General features: G+C 26.4%; 1 protein-coding gene across 2 annotated transcripts; it reads right to left on the bottom strand.

The window, feature by feature from the left end:
• Positions 1–2,707: 2,707 nt before the first annotated feature.
• LOC145975225 (aminopeptidase N-like) lies at positions 2,708–16,656 on the bottom strand. 2 transcript variants are annotated; one of them, XM_083105563.1, is made up of 12 exons: positions 16,507–16,656; positions 14,841–15,366; positions 14,234–14,728; positions 12,968–13,154; positions 12,476–12,629; positions 10,169–10,250; positions 7,354–7,724; positions 5,192–5,469; positions 3,749–3,945; positions 3,252–3,599; positions 3,094–3,163; positions 2,708–2,887 (listed from the first exon to the last, which is right to left on the bottom strand). In XM_083105563.1, the coding sequence occupies exons 2-12, from the start codon at positions 15,344–15,346 to the stop codon at positions 2,765–2,767; spliced, it is 2,811 nt and encodes a 936-aa protein (XP_082961689.1). In that variant the 5' UTR covers positions 15,347–15,366; positions 16,507–16,656; the 3' UTR covers positions 2,708–2,764. The 2 variants fall into 2 exon arrangements, with proteins under 2 accessions (XP_082961689.1, XP_082961690.1); XM_083105564.1 differs by lacking the exon at positions 16,507–16,656 and having other exon boundaries at positions 14,841–15,447.
• Positions 16,657–17,227: the final 571 nt, after the last annotated feature.

Here is a 17,227-nt window from a genome sequence, read left to right as displayed (position 1 = left end):
TTAATATCAAGTGTATGTGAGTACGATAATTATTATACAAGATACAAAAGAAGATGCGTAACATCTTTAACGAAATTTGATAATACATATTGCACAAGAGGTACGATAAAAGGTTGGATAATTTCCAAATAGAAAAGAGAAATATATATATTAAAAAAATACATATATAAAAAAAATTACAATTACAGCAAACCCAGCCACTTTACGACTTTTAGCGTTTTACATTGTGCAGCAAATATACGGTATTGCTAAAGAGCATGATTGCATTTTCCAATTTAATAATGCACAATATACTGAACTGTGTAACTGTCTATGTTTGAAAATTGTGAAAATTCCAGAAGAATTTTTAATCTTGATACTTCACGTGTCTTCAATCGTAATATCTTAGATTAAAGCAAATTATTCTCACTTTATTTTCTTAAATGTATAATAATTATAAGAATGACATAAAAAAATATATTACAATAATTTAAGTATATGATAAAATAATATCAATGCATAAAGTAAGGAAAGAATGCGATATATTAAGAATCTCTGATTTTAAAATGTAAAATTTAATTTTTGTTTAACTTATTGATATTTCCATTATCTTTATAATTAAAACATAAATAAGAGAATCAGATTTTATCTCAGCTGATTCGATTTTTGTTGACTTTTAAAATATATACTCCTCCGAGCTCGCCTCTCCCTCTTTCTCGCGATCCGATATAAAAATCTCTTTCATGGCCAGATATAAATCTTAAACGACGTCAATCTAATTCGATCGTCGTAGGTGTCCAATGCGGGATTAGCGGATAAAACTTTGCATCGTTTCGACGATTAAAATTATCCGCGAGGATTTGACTTCGTGAACTCAAATACTGATAGCAGCGTATATCGTCGATATTAATGCAAATGGGAAATTGATACTCGAGTATTGATGATTCGGTCAAGCAGCCTCGAGAGTGCCTGAGATTTCCGTATTGCGGAAAATGTAACTACAATATAAGCGCGATACAAGTGTACTATTTTTCTTCAAGTAATAAATATCGCGAGATATTTTTGGTGCCATTTTTAGATCGATCACTATTGACGTTTCTTCAATAACATGTTTATATAAAGTGATAGCTTTATAAGTTTACATATTTTTTCAAATTCGAGATTTTAATTCTTTAATTCTGTTTCCATTTTGATCAGCATATTTTTATGCATTTTTTACAAGTTAAATAAGTTCAACTTAAATATATTTAAGAAAAGATTTGCAACGATTATAATATGATTAAGATATTAGTGCGCAATATAAATAAATAATTTAACGTGTTCAACGTGATAATTTGCATGTGTTAGTCCGAATATAATGCACAATAATACAGTTGTTACGAATGACGATTTGGATGGGAACATATTCGTGATTATGAATTTGTTACAATACAGAAAACAGTGAATAAGGGAGATCGAAAGCAAGGGGGAGAAAGAGAAATTAAATTTTTTTCACTTTTTTATATTTCAATGATATTTCAAAATTTTAATATATTCTAAGATCAAAAAGAATGCACATGAGAGTTTAAATGTATTTACTCTCTAAAAGTGAATCAGTGTATTATCACTGAAAAACAGTAAATAGTCACTGACAGCAGTTATAAGTACAGCACTGTAAATCAGTGATATTTTATTGAAAGAATCAGTTAATAATTTTGACTGTTTCAATCAGTAATATTTCTTCTTTCGTTATTGTCAATAATATTAAACTACAATTCATCTTTCTATCTATTTCATATATAATTAAAAATTTTATTTATATTTACTAAATATTTATTATATTAAAAATTTTATTTTATTTATATTACATGCATATTGAACTTGTTATTTTAAATAGATAACGAACGAATAATTTTCATTAAGTCGCCAGACATTTATTTGTCCGACTTATAAAGATCAATTTAATATCTGAAGCCTCTCTAGATGAGATTGTAGCAGAAATTAAATCGAAATAATACTTCTAATTTTAAATGTCGCTCTTTGCAAACTTTATATAATTCTTATGACTAATATTAAATACGAAAAAAATAGCGATCGTAGCGGTAAACGAACGAACTAGCGATTACTGGTTTTACAGTGAATTTTATTTTAACTGACCATAATCAGTGAGATATAAGATAAAATGACAAAAAAATAAGCGTTTCCACTGAAGATCAGTAAAATACTCACTGATTCTCAGTGAAATCTTATTTTACTGTTTAAATTAGTGATATTTTCACTGATTCACTTTTAGAGAGTGTTTTCTTGCAAAATGATATAGCATTTTTTAGTTTAGTTAAGCGAGATCTACTCATGGTTTTATTTTGTTGCGAGATACCGGAAAAACCCTGTATATGTATGTAACTGTGTAAAATAAACACACGTAAATATATAATCAACATTTATGTATTAAATTTGTAATATAGAAAAATAATACAATATAATATGTAATATGATATAATATTAAAAACATTCATAATATGAATTATGTTATAATATAATATTTTTATAAAATATTATATATAACACAATATTTATTCAATATTATACAATACAATATTTTTAATATTATATTGTACAATTAATATTATATTGATTAAATACAATTAATATTTAAAAAAAACATAATTAAATAATTAAACAATTATTATCTTTTATATGACATTAGTGAATAATTAAGTATATACATTTATAAATATTATCACAATCATTTATGCTGTATTTATAATTTCTAATCACTTAATGTCTTAGAAATCTAGTTATTTAATTATGTGAATAAAGACCGAAAATATTTTATCTGTTTTTCGATTTCCGACCAGCGTGTTTCTATCTTGTATTCAACAGTGGAAATGATTGAATTATTTAGCTCCTTTTTTACGAATTCCTTTATCTAAAATGGATTATTTTAATAATTATCATCAAAAAATGATTTCGTATTTTTAATAATTGCACTGTCACACATGCGAAGTATTATTATGCGAACAGAACTATAGAAAAATATTATATAAAATATATAACACTTATAGTGAAAAGTAAATTTTAAAATTAACACTCAATAAATATAGAAATATAGAATTTAATTTATTTAAAATTTACCTCGCCCAACTGTCCCTTAGAATACGCATTGTTAATTATAACAGTTAATGTCACAATATCATTAATTAGCCTGTGAAGAATAAAAAAATACATTTATAATTCATTCAATAAATCTTCATGTCTATGTGTGGTATATCTTTATTAAATAATATCGTTACCTGTGCCTCATTATTTTGTAATTATTTAATAAACTTGTAAGCATGTACTTAGTATTCCTCTCAAGAATGGAAAGGAAAATATTAGCATTTAAGGCATAAGCTCGCTCTGTCGATTCAAGTTGAAGATGAGATTGATTATACAAAGGTTTTGAAATTTTTGGAAATATTACAGTATTTGCGATAACTTCTAAATAATTGATTATAATTTCAGAATTTTTACTGTAAGCCAAACATTCTAATATTTTATTATTTCCTTTCATGTAATCATTAAAAAGTTTATTCCATGTATCACGATGTGCCGTCTTCAAACCATTGCAATATGTCCATCTCTTCCATCCAGGCAAAATTCTGCAGTAGACAGTCCAGAAAAGAAATAAAAATCTTTTAACGAAATTGTGTTATTAATTATTGACATAAGTGATAACTAATTTCTCAAACATATGCAAAATATAAAAAATATTCCTATAAAAAGAATTAAATATTATGAAAAGAATTACTTGTTTTCTTTAGGATTTAATAGATGCCATTTCAAATAACGGGTAGACCTTTCTTCGCAAGAATTTTCATTTATAATACATTCCCACTTTGCGAGTTCTTGTTTTAAACATTTAGTATGGTCGTTGATGTTATTTTCATCATACAGATTCCAGTAACTAAATCTATAATATCGCATAAAATCAAACTTTAGCACGCCCTAAAATTTAATAAGTATCATTATATTTAGTTTATTCATTATTTACAAGAACAAATAAAATGTACGCGCAAATTTAACATTTTTACTAAATAATTTTCTTTATATTTCTTTAATATTTATGTGACTTCGTAACATCAACACCATAATAATCAAATTTACCAATTTCTTATTTGTGTGTGATAATTGTGTATATATTTTATCATCTAAATAGGTATGGATTTTATATGATCTAATGGATTCTTAACATAGATATATCGATATACAAAGTGTTTCATAAGATTGTGCTAACGCTCGTGAGTGGATAAAACGCAATAAACTCAACACAAAGGTCCTTTACCATTTTGCAATTTTCGCATTTAATTTATTGAAATATTAATTAAAAATGTGAATAAACGCGCGTTTCGCGAGGCTAGATCGTAAGATATGCGCGGTAGGTGTGTCAGCGGCGAGTATCGCATAGCCATGAAAAAGAGTCGAGGTACGCGCGATCATATTTTACGAGACACTCTGTATATATATTTTAGTCTGTACATATTGATGTATCGATTGATGTATCGATTTTGATATATAATGAGTTATTTTCTTAATTTAAATCTGTGCATATCAAATATAGGTTTTAAGTATTTTAAACTTTAAATATCAAATTCTTTTATAAAACAAGCATTTACAAGTGGATTATTATATATTAAATTATTATGTGTTGTATAATGTAAAAAAATTATCTTAAAATTATATAAGTCAATTTCTCTGCAAAATGTTTGTATATTTTTAACAGCGTAAATATTCGAATACTACGGAAGAAAATTAATATAAGAAAGATAATTGTGTTATATACTGTGTTCTATAATTTCCTAAAACTAATTAAATATTAATTACACAATTAATCGTCAATTATCATGTAAATACTAATGTATTATTATTGTAGAAAAATAACTTGATGAAATATTCAAAATTTATGTGATTGTATTAAATACAAAGAAAAATATATAACATAAATATGTAACATAAGCGCCTCTTGAATTTAAATTTCTGAATTTTGGTACAAAAAAATTGAATATTATTATATAATCAATTTTCTTGTTTAACTTACTACATATATGTATTTTTAGAAAATTCATTATTATGATACGAAATTGTTATATTATATATCAATAGATAATTGTCATAATGGATGATATTTTATAAGAACTGTTTATATATATATATATATATATATATATATATATATATATATATATATATATACCTTGAACTCAGGATAAAAATCCAAGAATGGGAAGATATTCGACAAAAATTCAAAGGCTTTGAACATAGGATACCATGCTATATAATCTCTTTCCTGTGCCAAATAAGAAGCGAGTTCCCAAAATACGGAGAATTCAAGTTTCTTCTCTATCGCAAAATGAAAGGCATCATTGATGATTTGCGCTCGATTGAGAACATGTATATTACTATATTTTTCAGAATTTAAGTATTGTGCAATTTTTCGCCAGTTCACAATATCATAATTGACGCGATAGTATCCTGTTATAAAGTAAATTACTTTTGTCGATTATTAAATACTTTGAAATGATATATATTAATTATAAGCATTTTTCGAGATGTTAAAGATATTTCCATATTAAATATATTATTATTATTAGAGAAGTTTGTATCTTCCGTTTTTATTATTTAACATGAAGGCTGTATCAGCAATTTTACATATTACAGCAAGAAGTGAAAATTTCAAATATATTGATAAAATTTCAATATTCTTGTAATCTCTTTTGTTATATCTTATATTATATATATGAGTTTTAATACATCTTATGATTATTTTTAATTAAAATTTATGTCATATATGATATATATGATATATATATATATATATATATATATATATATATATGTATATGTAAATATATGTATATGAATATCAGTTACAAACTTCTAGGGTATGTAGAGGGTTCAAAGTAGACTAACTTTTAATAAGGAATTCATGTCCGGAAACGCACCGTTTGCGAGCTATAGACTGGAACTGTTCAGTATTAAGAATAATTCTCATAATAACTTTATTTTTTTACATTACGCTACAAAAATGTTTAGCAATGTCAAAACAGATGGCTACAATAATTGCTCATAATGACAACGAGAAATCCAAATGACGACTAACATTTTGGAAAGAATGTATCACAACATGCTTCACAGGTGCAATGCTTGCATTGAAGTTGGTGCTCGTCATTATGAGCAATTACTGTAGTCATTTGTTTTGACATTGCTAAACATTTTTGTAGTGTAATGTAAGCAAATAAATTTATGAAAATTATTCTTAATACTGAACATACCAACAGTTCCAATCTGCAGCTCGCAAACGATGTGTTTTCGGATATGAGTTCCTTATTAAAAGTTGATATAAATCCTCTGCATTCCCTACAAGTTTGTAACAGATATTCATTAACACTCTGTATATATATATATATATATATACATATATATATATATATATATATATATATATATATATATATACAATATATATGTGTGTATTTATACAGAGTGTCCGATTCGTGAGGGACCAAACGAAAAGTGATGATAGATTGGGTCAAACTAAGAAGAAAAGTCCTTTACCATTTGCAAAATTCGCAATAATTATTAAGTAATAAGCAAAAATGTCCTGGCGCATGAGAAGCGGCAAACCGCTTGTAGTGTGTGATTATTAAGTGATCAAACGAAAAGTGGTGATAGATTGGGTCAAACTGAAAAGAAAAGTTCTCTACCATATTGCAAAATTCGCAATAATTATTAAGTTATTAAGTTATAGGCAAAAATGTCTCAGAGTATAAGAAGCGGTAGACAGATCGCTTCTCATGCGCTGAGACATTTTTGCTTATAACTTAATAATTATTGCGAATTTTGCAATATGGTAGAGGACTTTTCTTTTCAGTTTGACCCAATCTATCACCACTTTTCGTTTGATCACTTAATAATCACACACTACAAGTGGTTTACCGCTTCTCATGCGCCGGGACATTTTTGCTTATTACTTAATAATTATTGCGAATTTTGCAAAATGGTAAAGGACTTTTCTTCTTAGTTTGACCCATTCTATCATCACTTTTCGATAGGTCCCTCACGAATCGGACACCCTGTATATATATGTATATATGTATGTATGTATGTATAAGAATTGAACAATTCTGAAAATTTGGATATGCAATTTAGTGCAAACATAAAATGGCTTTGACTACTAACACAATATATATATATATATATATATATATATATATATATGTGTATATATTTAATAATTATACAAATATATGTATTTATATATAGAAAAATATATACTGGAAATTATATACAATATAATGGTAAATTTATTATTATATAATAGACAATATAGATGTAAATTTATTATTCAATATTTACCAGCTTGTTGTAAATTGAAAATAATCCATTGATTTTTCTCAAGAAGGATATGCACTGTTGAATGCAATGGTGTTAACCAAATATTCGGCCAAGTTATTGTAAAATTGGGATTCAACTCCGTAGTATAAGTAAAAGGTATATAATATATTTTCTCATCTAATTTGTTGTAAAATTCTACTGATACGGTTAAGAGATCACTACAATTAGATTTAGAATTTCGCGTCATTTTCAACACGAAAGAACACCTCTGCATAATCCACGAATCTATCATGTTTTTTATATTAAAATCATACTTGGGATTTAATTCAATCATGACAGATTTTATAGCGTTCCATAAATGAGTGGAAATTGTTGCTGTAGGTTCATTGTATCTATAAGATTTAATATTATGATAATTTTAGCACCACATATCAAACTTGATATGTGGTGCACCTTGATAAATAAATAATAATAAGAAAGAAAAGCATATAATTTACACATAATTTATTTTCATATATATATATATATATATATATATATATATATATATATATATATAACCATATATATATATATATATATATATATATATATATATATATATATATATAACTATATATGTATATATATATATATATATATATATATATATATATATATATATATATATATAACCATATATATATATATATATATATATATATATATATATATATATATATATATATAACTATATATATATATATATATATATACAGGGTGACCCATTTTAACTTAGGCAGCCAAATAACTCGAAAAATAAGCAAGATAGAGAAAAATGTTTTAGACAAAAGTTGTATGGTTTCGAGGGGGCCATAAGATGTTATCATTGGTTTGACCTTGAAGAGTCATTTGAAGGTCACGTGAAGGTCACTTCAATTTTTTTAAATGGAATACCCTATATATTTTTGTACATTCTTGTAGCTTATTTCGAGAGCTTTCCAAAACACTATAATTAAGTACCTTTCCGTTAAGTACTTTTTGAGTTATGATGCTTGAATTAATTTCTTAATTTTACATAAACCGTAAAATATCTTGTAAAATATTCATTTTTCGATTATCTTACCTTAACACTTTTATGTACAAAATAATGAGAGGAATCAATTGGTGTAAAGAAAACACATAGTTGTTTTTAAGAAAAAATATGGAATTGTTAATTGCAAATTACATATTTTTTCTTCGAAACAACTATGTGTTTTCTTTATACCAATTGATTCCTCTCATTATTTTGTACATAAAACTATTAAGGTAAGGTAATCGAAAAATGAATATTTTACAAGATATTTTACGGTTTATGTAAAATTAAGAAATTATTTCAAGCCTCATAACTCAAAAAGTACTTAACGAAAATGTACTTAATTATAGTGTTTTGGAAAGCTCTCGAGATGAGCTACAAGAATGTACAAAAATATATAGGATGTTCCATTTAAAAAAATTGAAGTGACCTTCACGTGACCTTCAAATGACTCTTCAAGGTCAAACCAATGATACCATCTTATGGCCCCCTCGAAACCATACAACTTTTGTCTAAAACATTTTTCTCTATCTTGCTTATTTTTCGAGTTATTTGGCTGCCTAAGTTAAAATGGGTCACCCTGTATATATATATATATATATATTTAAAAATGTATATTTTATACATTTTATACATGTTTATACATTTTTATATTAATATTTATATATATTTATTAATAATTGTATAATGCTAATAAGCATTTGTTTTAACTCAATAAATAATAATTTTAATTTCTATATTACTAAGATTTTAGAATGTTTATATTGTATGTTCATAAATCTAGATTCTCGAAATATTATTTAATTTGAATTGTTTATAATTTAAAAAATATGAATCTCTATCATATATTTATTTAAAAAAACTCAAGTTGAAATTCACAATCTCGACAAAAATTCATAAATATAAAATAACAGTATAAATTTGAGATTTCAAATATCTATGTCTTATCAACATTACAATGGGATAAATATCTTATTATATATTTCGATTTCCTTTTCCTCTACTCTCTAAAAGTGAATCAGTGAATATATCACTAATTTAAACAGTAAAATAAAATTTTACTCAGAATCAGTGAGTATTTTACTGATCTTCAGTGGGAACGCTTACTTTTTTGTTATTTTATCTTATATCTCACTGATTATGGTCAGTTAAAATAAAATTCACTGTAAAACCAATAAATTTTACTGTAAAACCAGTAATTGCTAGTTCGTTCGTTTACCGCTACGATCGCAATCTCTCTCGTATTTAATTTTAGTCATAAGAATTATATAAAGTTTGCAAAGAGCGACATTTAAAATTAGAAGTATTACTTCGATTTAATTTCTGATACAATCTCAATAGAGAGGCTTCAGATATTAAATCGATCTTTATAAGTCGGACAAATAAATGTCTGGCGACTTAATGAAAATTATTCATTCGTTATCCATTTAAAATAACAAGTTCAATATGCATGTAATATATATAAATAAAATAAAATTTTTAATATAATAAATATTTAGTAAATATAAATAAAATTTTTAAGTTTATATGAAACAGATAGAGAGATGAATTGTAGTTTAATATTACTGACAATAACGAAAGAAATATTACTAATATTGAGAAATATTACTGATTGAAACACAAAATTATTAACTGATTCTTTCAATAAAATATCACTGATTTACAGTGCTGTACTTATAACTGCTGTAATAAGTGACTATTTACTGTTTTTCAGTGATAATACACTGATTCATTTTTAGAGAGTATGATGTATATTATTACATTACAATACATTATACTTACTGATTATCCAAATATTTCTTAAATCCCTTTAAAAATATATCAGGTGGCAATGTTCGTTCTAACATGCGCCATGTAATGGATCCTATAATGTATAAAAAAAAAAATTTAGTATATTTAAAATCCCTTTACTGAAATGCGCAATAAAGGTTTGTGAATATATTTGTAAATAATAAAACTATATATATCACACACAAAATTTGTGTAATTAAATTAAAGTAAGCAGCTATAGAAAATTGTTAAATACATTTCAACGAAATAATTTATAATAATAGATAAATACTGAATGATGAAATATTTGTTAAAAATAAATTTTTTTTAAACAATTATAAGAAATCGTTTTATATTTTATTATGATTTTTCGAAGTCTTCGATAAACATGTATAGTTGTATAATTTACAAAATTATACATTATAAAATTATATAAAAGTTATATAAAAATTAAATTTTAGTTAGATATTTTTCTTATTATTGTTTCTGCTATTATTATAATAAAATCTATTAAAAATAATAATAATTAAATTAAATTTTACAAATGGAAGGCCTCATACGGTTCTTGTGGAAATTGAATTTCGATGAAATTTGCTGAAACTTTGGAAATAAATAGTTTATGTGAAAACGCAATAAAAGTTAAACAAATGTCAAAATATAAATGCGATATTGGTTGATGAAGTCGTTTCGTCGCTACAAGTCAATTTATTCAAATATCGAAATAAGGCAATATTAAGGAAAGTAAATAATATATTAGAATGACACAGTTCATTTTTATTAATACATTTTACTTATATATTTACATGGAAAAAATGTGTGTCGCTGCATCGTCGCTATTGTCGCCATGCTATTTGATATTTGATAAAATATAATTAGTTAAAAAAGATATAGTAATATGGATTTTTCCTAAGTCTCTCTCCCCTTCGGATGAAGGAAGGGTACAACTTCTCTAATTCCTTCAAAATACTAGCCTCTCAAAATAATTGAACACCTGTTTCATTATTTTTCGTAATTTTTGAACCGTTTATGACATATAGTGGATGTGAACTTTATGGACACTCTATATATACATGCATGTACATTTTTTCCACGTAAATATAATATTTATACAGGGTGTCCCATTTTAACTTAGACAGTGAAATATCTCAAAAACTAAGCCCAGCAAACAAAAATGTTTCAGACAAAAGTTATATGATTTCGAGGGGGCTATAAGATGGTACCATTGGTTTGACCTTGAAGAGTTATTTGAAGGTCACATGAAGGTCACCTTCAATTTCTTAAATGGAACCTACTATTTGTCATTGCATATTCTTGTAGCTTATCTCGAGAGCTTTCCAAAACACTATAATTAAGTACCTTTTCGTTAAGTACTTTTTGAGTTATGAGGCTTGAAATAATTTCTTAATTTTACATAAACCGTAAAATATCTTGTAAAATATTCATTTTTCGATTATCTTACCTTCATACTTTTATGTACAAAATAATGAAAGGAATCAATTGGTGTAAAGAAAACACATAGTTGTTTTGAAGAAAAAATATGTAATTTGCAATTAACAATTCCATATTTTTTCTTAAAAACAACTATGTGTTTTCTTTACACCAATTGATTCCTCTCATTATTTTGTACGTAAAAGTATTAAGGTAAGATAATCGAAAAATGAATATTTTACAAGATATTTTACGGTTTATGTAAAATTAAGAAATTATTTCAAGCCTCATAACTTAAAAAGTACTTAACGAAAAGGTACTTAATTATAGTGTTTTGGAAAGCTCTCGAGATAAGCTACAAGAATGTGCAAAAATATATAGGGCATTCCATTTAAAAAAATTGAAGTGACCTTCACGTGACCTTCAAATGACTCTTCAAGGTCAAATCAATGGTACCGTCTTATGGCCTCCTCGAAACCATACAACTTTTGTCTGAAACATTTTTGTTTGCTGGGCTTAGTTTTTGAGATATTTTACTGTCCAAGTTAAAATGGGACACCCTGTATATTAATAAAAGTGATAAACTGTGCGTGATTCTACTCAATAATACATTTATTTTCCCTCAGCAGTTCTGAAATAACGCTTTATTTCGACATTTGAACGCTTGTAGTGATGAAACGGCTCCATCAACCGATATCACGCTTATTGTGACTTTTGATTTGTCACATAAACTATTTATTTTCAGAGTTTCTGCAAATTTTATCAAAATTTATTTTCCATAAGAATCGTACGAGGTCTTTTGTTTATAAAATGCTTCTCATTTTTTATGAAATTAACATTGAGAAATTTATAATTATTTAATTGTTTAATTATGCAGTGTTATACCCATACCTTTGATATGAGAAAAAGAAGACTGTATATAATTTTCAGGATAGCTTATATTATATTCTTTAGTAGAATTTATAACAACATAGGTATTTAGATAGAGTAATTCATGTTGAACTTGAACTACAAACAAATCCATCATCCGGGAATTTCGCAGAGCCTAAAATCAATTCGATATAATCATAACTAATCATAAATAATCAAAAAGAAAAAGATTTTGGTACATATCAAAATTGGCTTTTTATATGCTATTGTTAAGAATAAAGTTTGTGTGTGTAAATTTTTCTGCGATAATTTTAATACAAAAACATATACATATTTAGTTCTTATTAAATTTCTTGCACCGGATTTCTAGAAATTTTAAAAACTTGGATTCTTATCATTTCTTATAATTAAAAAATAAAACAGAATATTTGAACAAATATTTAACAATTATCTACATTGCTAAACTGTTAATCATTTGACTGCGTATTCAAATAGCGTTAGTAATAAAATAACCTTGTCTATAATGTATGCTTGATAAAATACATTAAATCCTTCGTTTAACCATGTATGAGGCCATAAGTAAGTTGGTCTGAACAGATTTCTAACATATTTTTGTATCATCCCACGTGCAATTAAGCGCGCAATTATCGTTTTGTATGCGACAGGATCTAATTCTTCATTATAAGTGATATCTGCTTCTCTAAAAATAATTATACTAATATGTATGAAAAATTTTGGATATTAATATAATTTCTTATGTAAATAGATTACAATATGTAATTAAAATAGGGTAAATATGCATAAAAGGTCAAACATCATCGATTTTATTGCTACTTAAATATGTTGTAGAAGAGAGTTTTCTGAGTAATTCTATGCAAGAAATAAGTGGGGGACGATATTGGTTTAGAAGATGCAACAAATTCAAGTTTCAGAACTTTAATGCTTTTTATCTCCGAAAATATTGATTTAAGAAAAAAAAATTTTAAGCAAAAAATAAAGAAAAACTACAAAAAAGGTTATATGTATTTTTTTCATAAACCTACTATTTTAGCTGTTATATAAAAAAATATTAATTTTAAATACATTTAATACAATTTAAATTTATATAGAATTTAATACAATTTAATACAATTAAAAAATATCACTAATGTATGTGTACACACACACACACACACGCGCGGGGGGTGCAAGGGAGGGCCTTCGGCCACCCCCCTCCCGCAACCGTCCCGCCGGTAGGCAAGATAGACCTCGCTTTGCAACTTACAGCATATATCCATTGTGATTGAACTCTTCGCAATGCATCCCCTACCGGTGGTGTGGTTGCGGGAAGGGGGCCGAAGGCCCCCCTTGCACCTCCCGCGCGCGTGTGTGTGTGTGTGTGTGTGTGTGTGTGTGTACACATACATTTGTGATATTTTTTAATTGTATTAAATGTATTTAAATTAATTATTTTTTTATATAACAGCTAAAATAGTAGGTTTATGAAGAAAATGCATATAACCTTTTTTGTAGTTTTTCAGCGGCTTTATTTTTTGCTTAAAATTTTTTTTCTCAAATCAATATTTTCGGAGTTAAAAAGCATTAAAGTTGTGAAACTTCAATTTGTTGTATCTTCTAAACCAAAGTTGTCCCCCACTTATTTCTTGCGTAGAATTACCTAGAAAAAGTTCTTCTATAACATATTTCAGTGGCGATAAAATCGGCGAGGTTTGACCTTTTATGTACATTTACCTAAAATAGTTTTTAAAATATATCTATATTTTTCACTATATATATTACCGATAAAAAATGAAACCCAAAGTCTGTTTGATTTCATCTTGTAAATCCGGGATTGCGACATGATCCACTTTGCTCTCAAATGAAACAGAGGTTTGATTAAGGGCTCTCCACAAAATATTCCAATTACTCATGTATACATTGATGGAAGAAATAACAGTTTTCGCAAATTTTAGATGCGGTTCCGATTGTGGTCTGAACCATATGGTTGAGCGAATTGTTTCATTATCCGAGAGGATGATCTTATGAAAACCGGATACCAGAAATCCTACACTATCTATGGAGATCAGAGGAGTCTCGTGAAAATATGTCCACATCGTAAGTTTGGACCTAAATATAGTTTCTATCGGCATATTTGACAAAGCTTTGTATTGTCGATCATGCATTATGGAAATAACAAATGTAATTCCTAATTCTGGCTTGTCCCAATATGGAAATATTTGCTGTTTTTTCGTTTGGTACCTATTTTTTCGTTGGATACTTGTTGCGATTAACCACCTGCCGTATTTTAATGATAAACATTAGATAATGACTAATTTTAGATAATTGTAAGCGCAGAATGCACAAATGTACAATTTGTTTTTGATATTTTATATATTCTTCTACTTACTCTATTTCTTCATCTTCGTTTATGTACGGAGTTCCGAAAGATTCCCTTACGATATTAATTGAGATTTTATACTCTATATACAGATCGTACATTCCACGCAACAAGACATCACCGAAATCGAGCACGACAATATTATTTTTAATAAAAATTGGTGAATTTGTTTTATAAACCATACTTTTATTTTTCTTTAATGTCGATACAATTATATTCGCTGAATCCGGTGCATAAAAACTTATGTATTGTTTTGCATAAGAAATATATAAAGTGATTATGCATTCGCTATGGAGATAATTATTGTCTAACATTAACTCTATGTTATAATGTATCGGAAGTATATAATCTGATATATTGCTTGATTTGTTATTTAATACACTGCGCACGATTTTCGATTCTTCATCGATTCCTTTGATTTTTGATTCTTCATCATCCATAGAACTTGCTATTGCCATTATGGCAATAGCAAGGTATATTATACTATTACTTAATAATAGTTTTAAGAATGTCATGTTAAATTTCGTTCGGATATCTACAAAAAACGTTCCTGCGTTAAAGACAGGATGTTTACAAAGAGTATGCAATTCAATCGACTTTTGTGTGAAAAAAACGTTCAAAAGAATTTACTAACGTTTCATAAGAAAATACGATTAATTTAAAAAGAAATTAAAATAATACAGTTTAATAAATAAAGGAATGATTGGAAAAGATAAATACTTAGATAAAACTTAGTGAAACGACATATGAAACATTTTTCTCGGATTTAAATATTAGGAGACAAACGGACGTATTTTGATAATTTCAATAAGACAAGCACAATAAACATAACTCTTATTTATCTCAATTTAGCTATCTTTAAGATTTCTTCCAGCGCAATTACATATTTCAGTATATGTATATATATATATATATATATATATATATATATACATATATATATATATATATATATATATATATATAGATATATATAATATAAGCATTAAAATGTATGAGAAATGAAGGTATATTCTGAACAACGCGATTTTATACGTGATATGGACTGTATGTTTACTAACATGTTATTTCAAGATTGATCTGTTCCTTAAGTAAGAAACATATTAAAAACATATAAACACTGAACGGAAATCAAGTATCATCAAATATTTGAAATTTTGATAATATAGCGATTTGTATCAAACATTCGAACAAAATTCTAAAAGCAATTATGTTAATATTTTTATAACATCTTTTTGAATAAAATGTTACTTATTCATTATTTGTTATTCATTCGTTCATTACACATTTAAATTAACATATCCTACTGAGCCTAGATATTCATTATAAAAAATATTTTAAAAACAAAACACAGGTTATATTATACGTTTTTAAGATAGATAATTTTATAGCTTAGATAATGAGATAATACGTATTTTATAGCTTAGATAATTTTATAGCAATAATATAAAATTAATTACACAATAATTTTATAATGTCAAAAAGAAATTTAGCTTATAAATTTTACATTTTCTATATGTCGAAATGATCGAAACATGCTATTACAGTACAAACGTATACGTCTTCATTTCTATTAACTGTAATGTATGTAAAAGATAAAAATAATATTTACAATAAAATGGGTTAGTCGATTTGAAAATTAAAGAAAATGTCTTTTATAAAATAAAAGCGTTACCTGTTACTCCACACAATTTTGTATGCACATTTAAAGAAAGAAAGATAAATATTTTATTATATATTTAATGCCTTATCCTATTAGTTCAATCAGCCAGGTTTAGTACCAGATTTAACACCAAAAGCATTCAATCGCGAACTTATCGCTTCAAGAGACTATCATAAACTGATGGCTCTGTTCTCTGTTGGCAGTTGGCATACCTAACAGTATATAGAAGGTTATACGCAGGACCGTCTTAACTGCGTGTACGAAGTGTGCATTGCACACGGGCGGCAGAATATAAGGGGCGGCAAATTTTGATTAACAATGTAATTCATTATAAAAGGAAAACCTCTCTCCTTCTCTCCCTCTCCCCCCCTCTCTTTACACACACACACACATATATATATATATATATTTTTTTTTTCTACACTATTATAGACATTGCCTTTTCGAAGGTTGAAGAACGATTTGAACACTTAAAAAATTTTCATGACTGGTTTGGGTTTTTGAATAATATAAAAGAATTTAATAAGGAAAATAAAGATTTTAGACTGAAAACTTGCATGGACCTACAAATAAAATTGAGTGATCCTTCGATCCAGTCGAAGAGTGTGATATTGATGCGATAGAACTTAATACGGAAATCGAAAATGTTTCAGTTTTCTTTGAAGATGAACTTAATGCTTTCGATGTATTCTAATTTATGTTAAAAAATGAATTAATTACAATATTTCCAAAT

The sequence above is a fragment of the Camponotus vicinus genome, unplaced genomic scaffold, assembly GCF_025532165.1.
Source record: "Camponotus vicinus isolate PSW18456_S1 unplaced genomic scaffold, iyCamVici1.0 SCAF_7, whole genome shotgun sequence".
In the NCBI taxonomy this organism is placed as follows: Eukaryota; Metazoa; Arthropoda; class Insecta; order Hymenoptera; family Formicidae; genus Camponotus; species Camponotus vicinus.
The sequence above is the reverse complement of the archived record's forward strand: the minus strand, read 5'-3'. Positions and strand labels throughout refer to the sequence as shown.

Bases quoted from the DNA above. Each gene is read 5' to 3' on its own strand.
- LOC145975225 (XM_083105563.1), bottom strand. From the start codon at position 15,346: ATGACATTCTTAAAACTATTATTAAGTAATAGTATAATATACCTTGCT. The intron at 3,164-3,251 runs GTAACGATATTA...TATTCTTCACAG, and splicing joins TACAAAATAATGAGGCACAG to GCTAATTAATGATATTGTGA. The intron at 2,888-3,093 runs GTAAATTTTAAA...AATCCATTTTAG, and splicing joins CTAAGGGACAGTTGGGCGAG to ATAAAGGAATTCGTAAAAAA.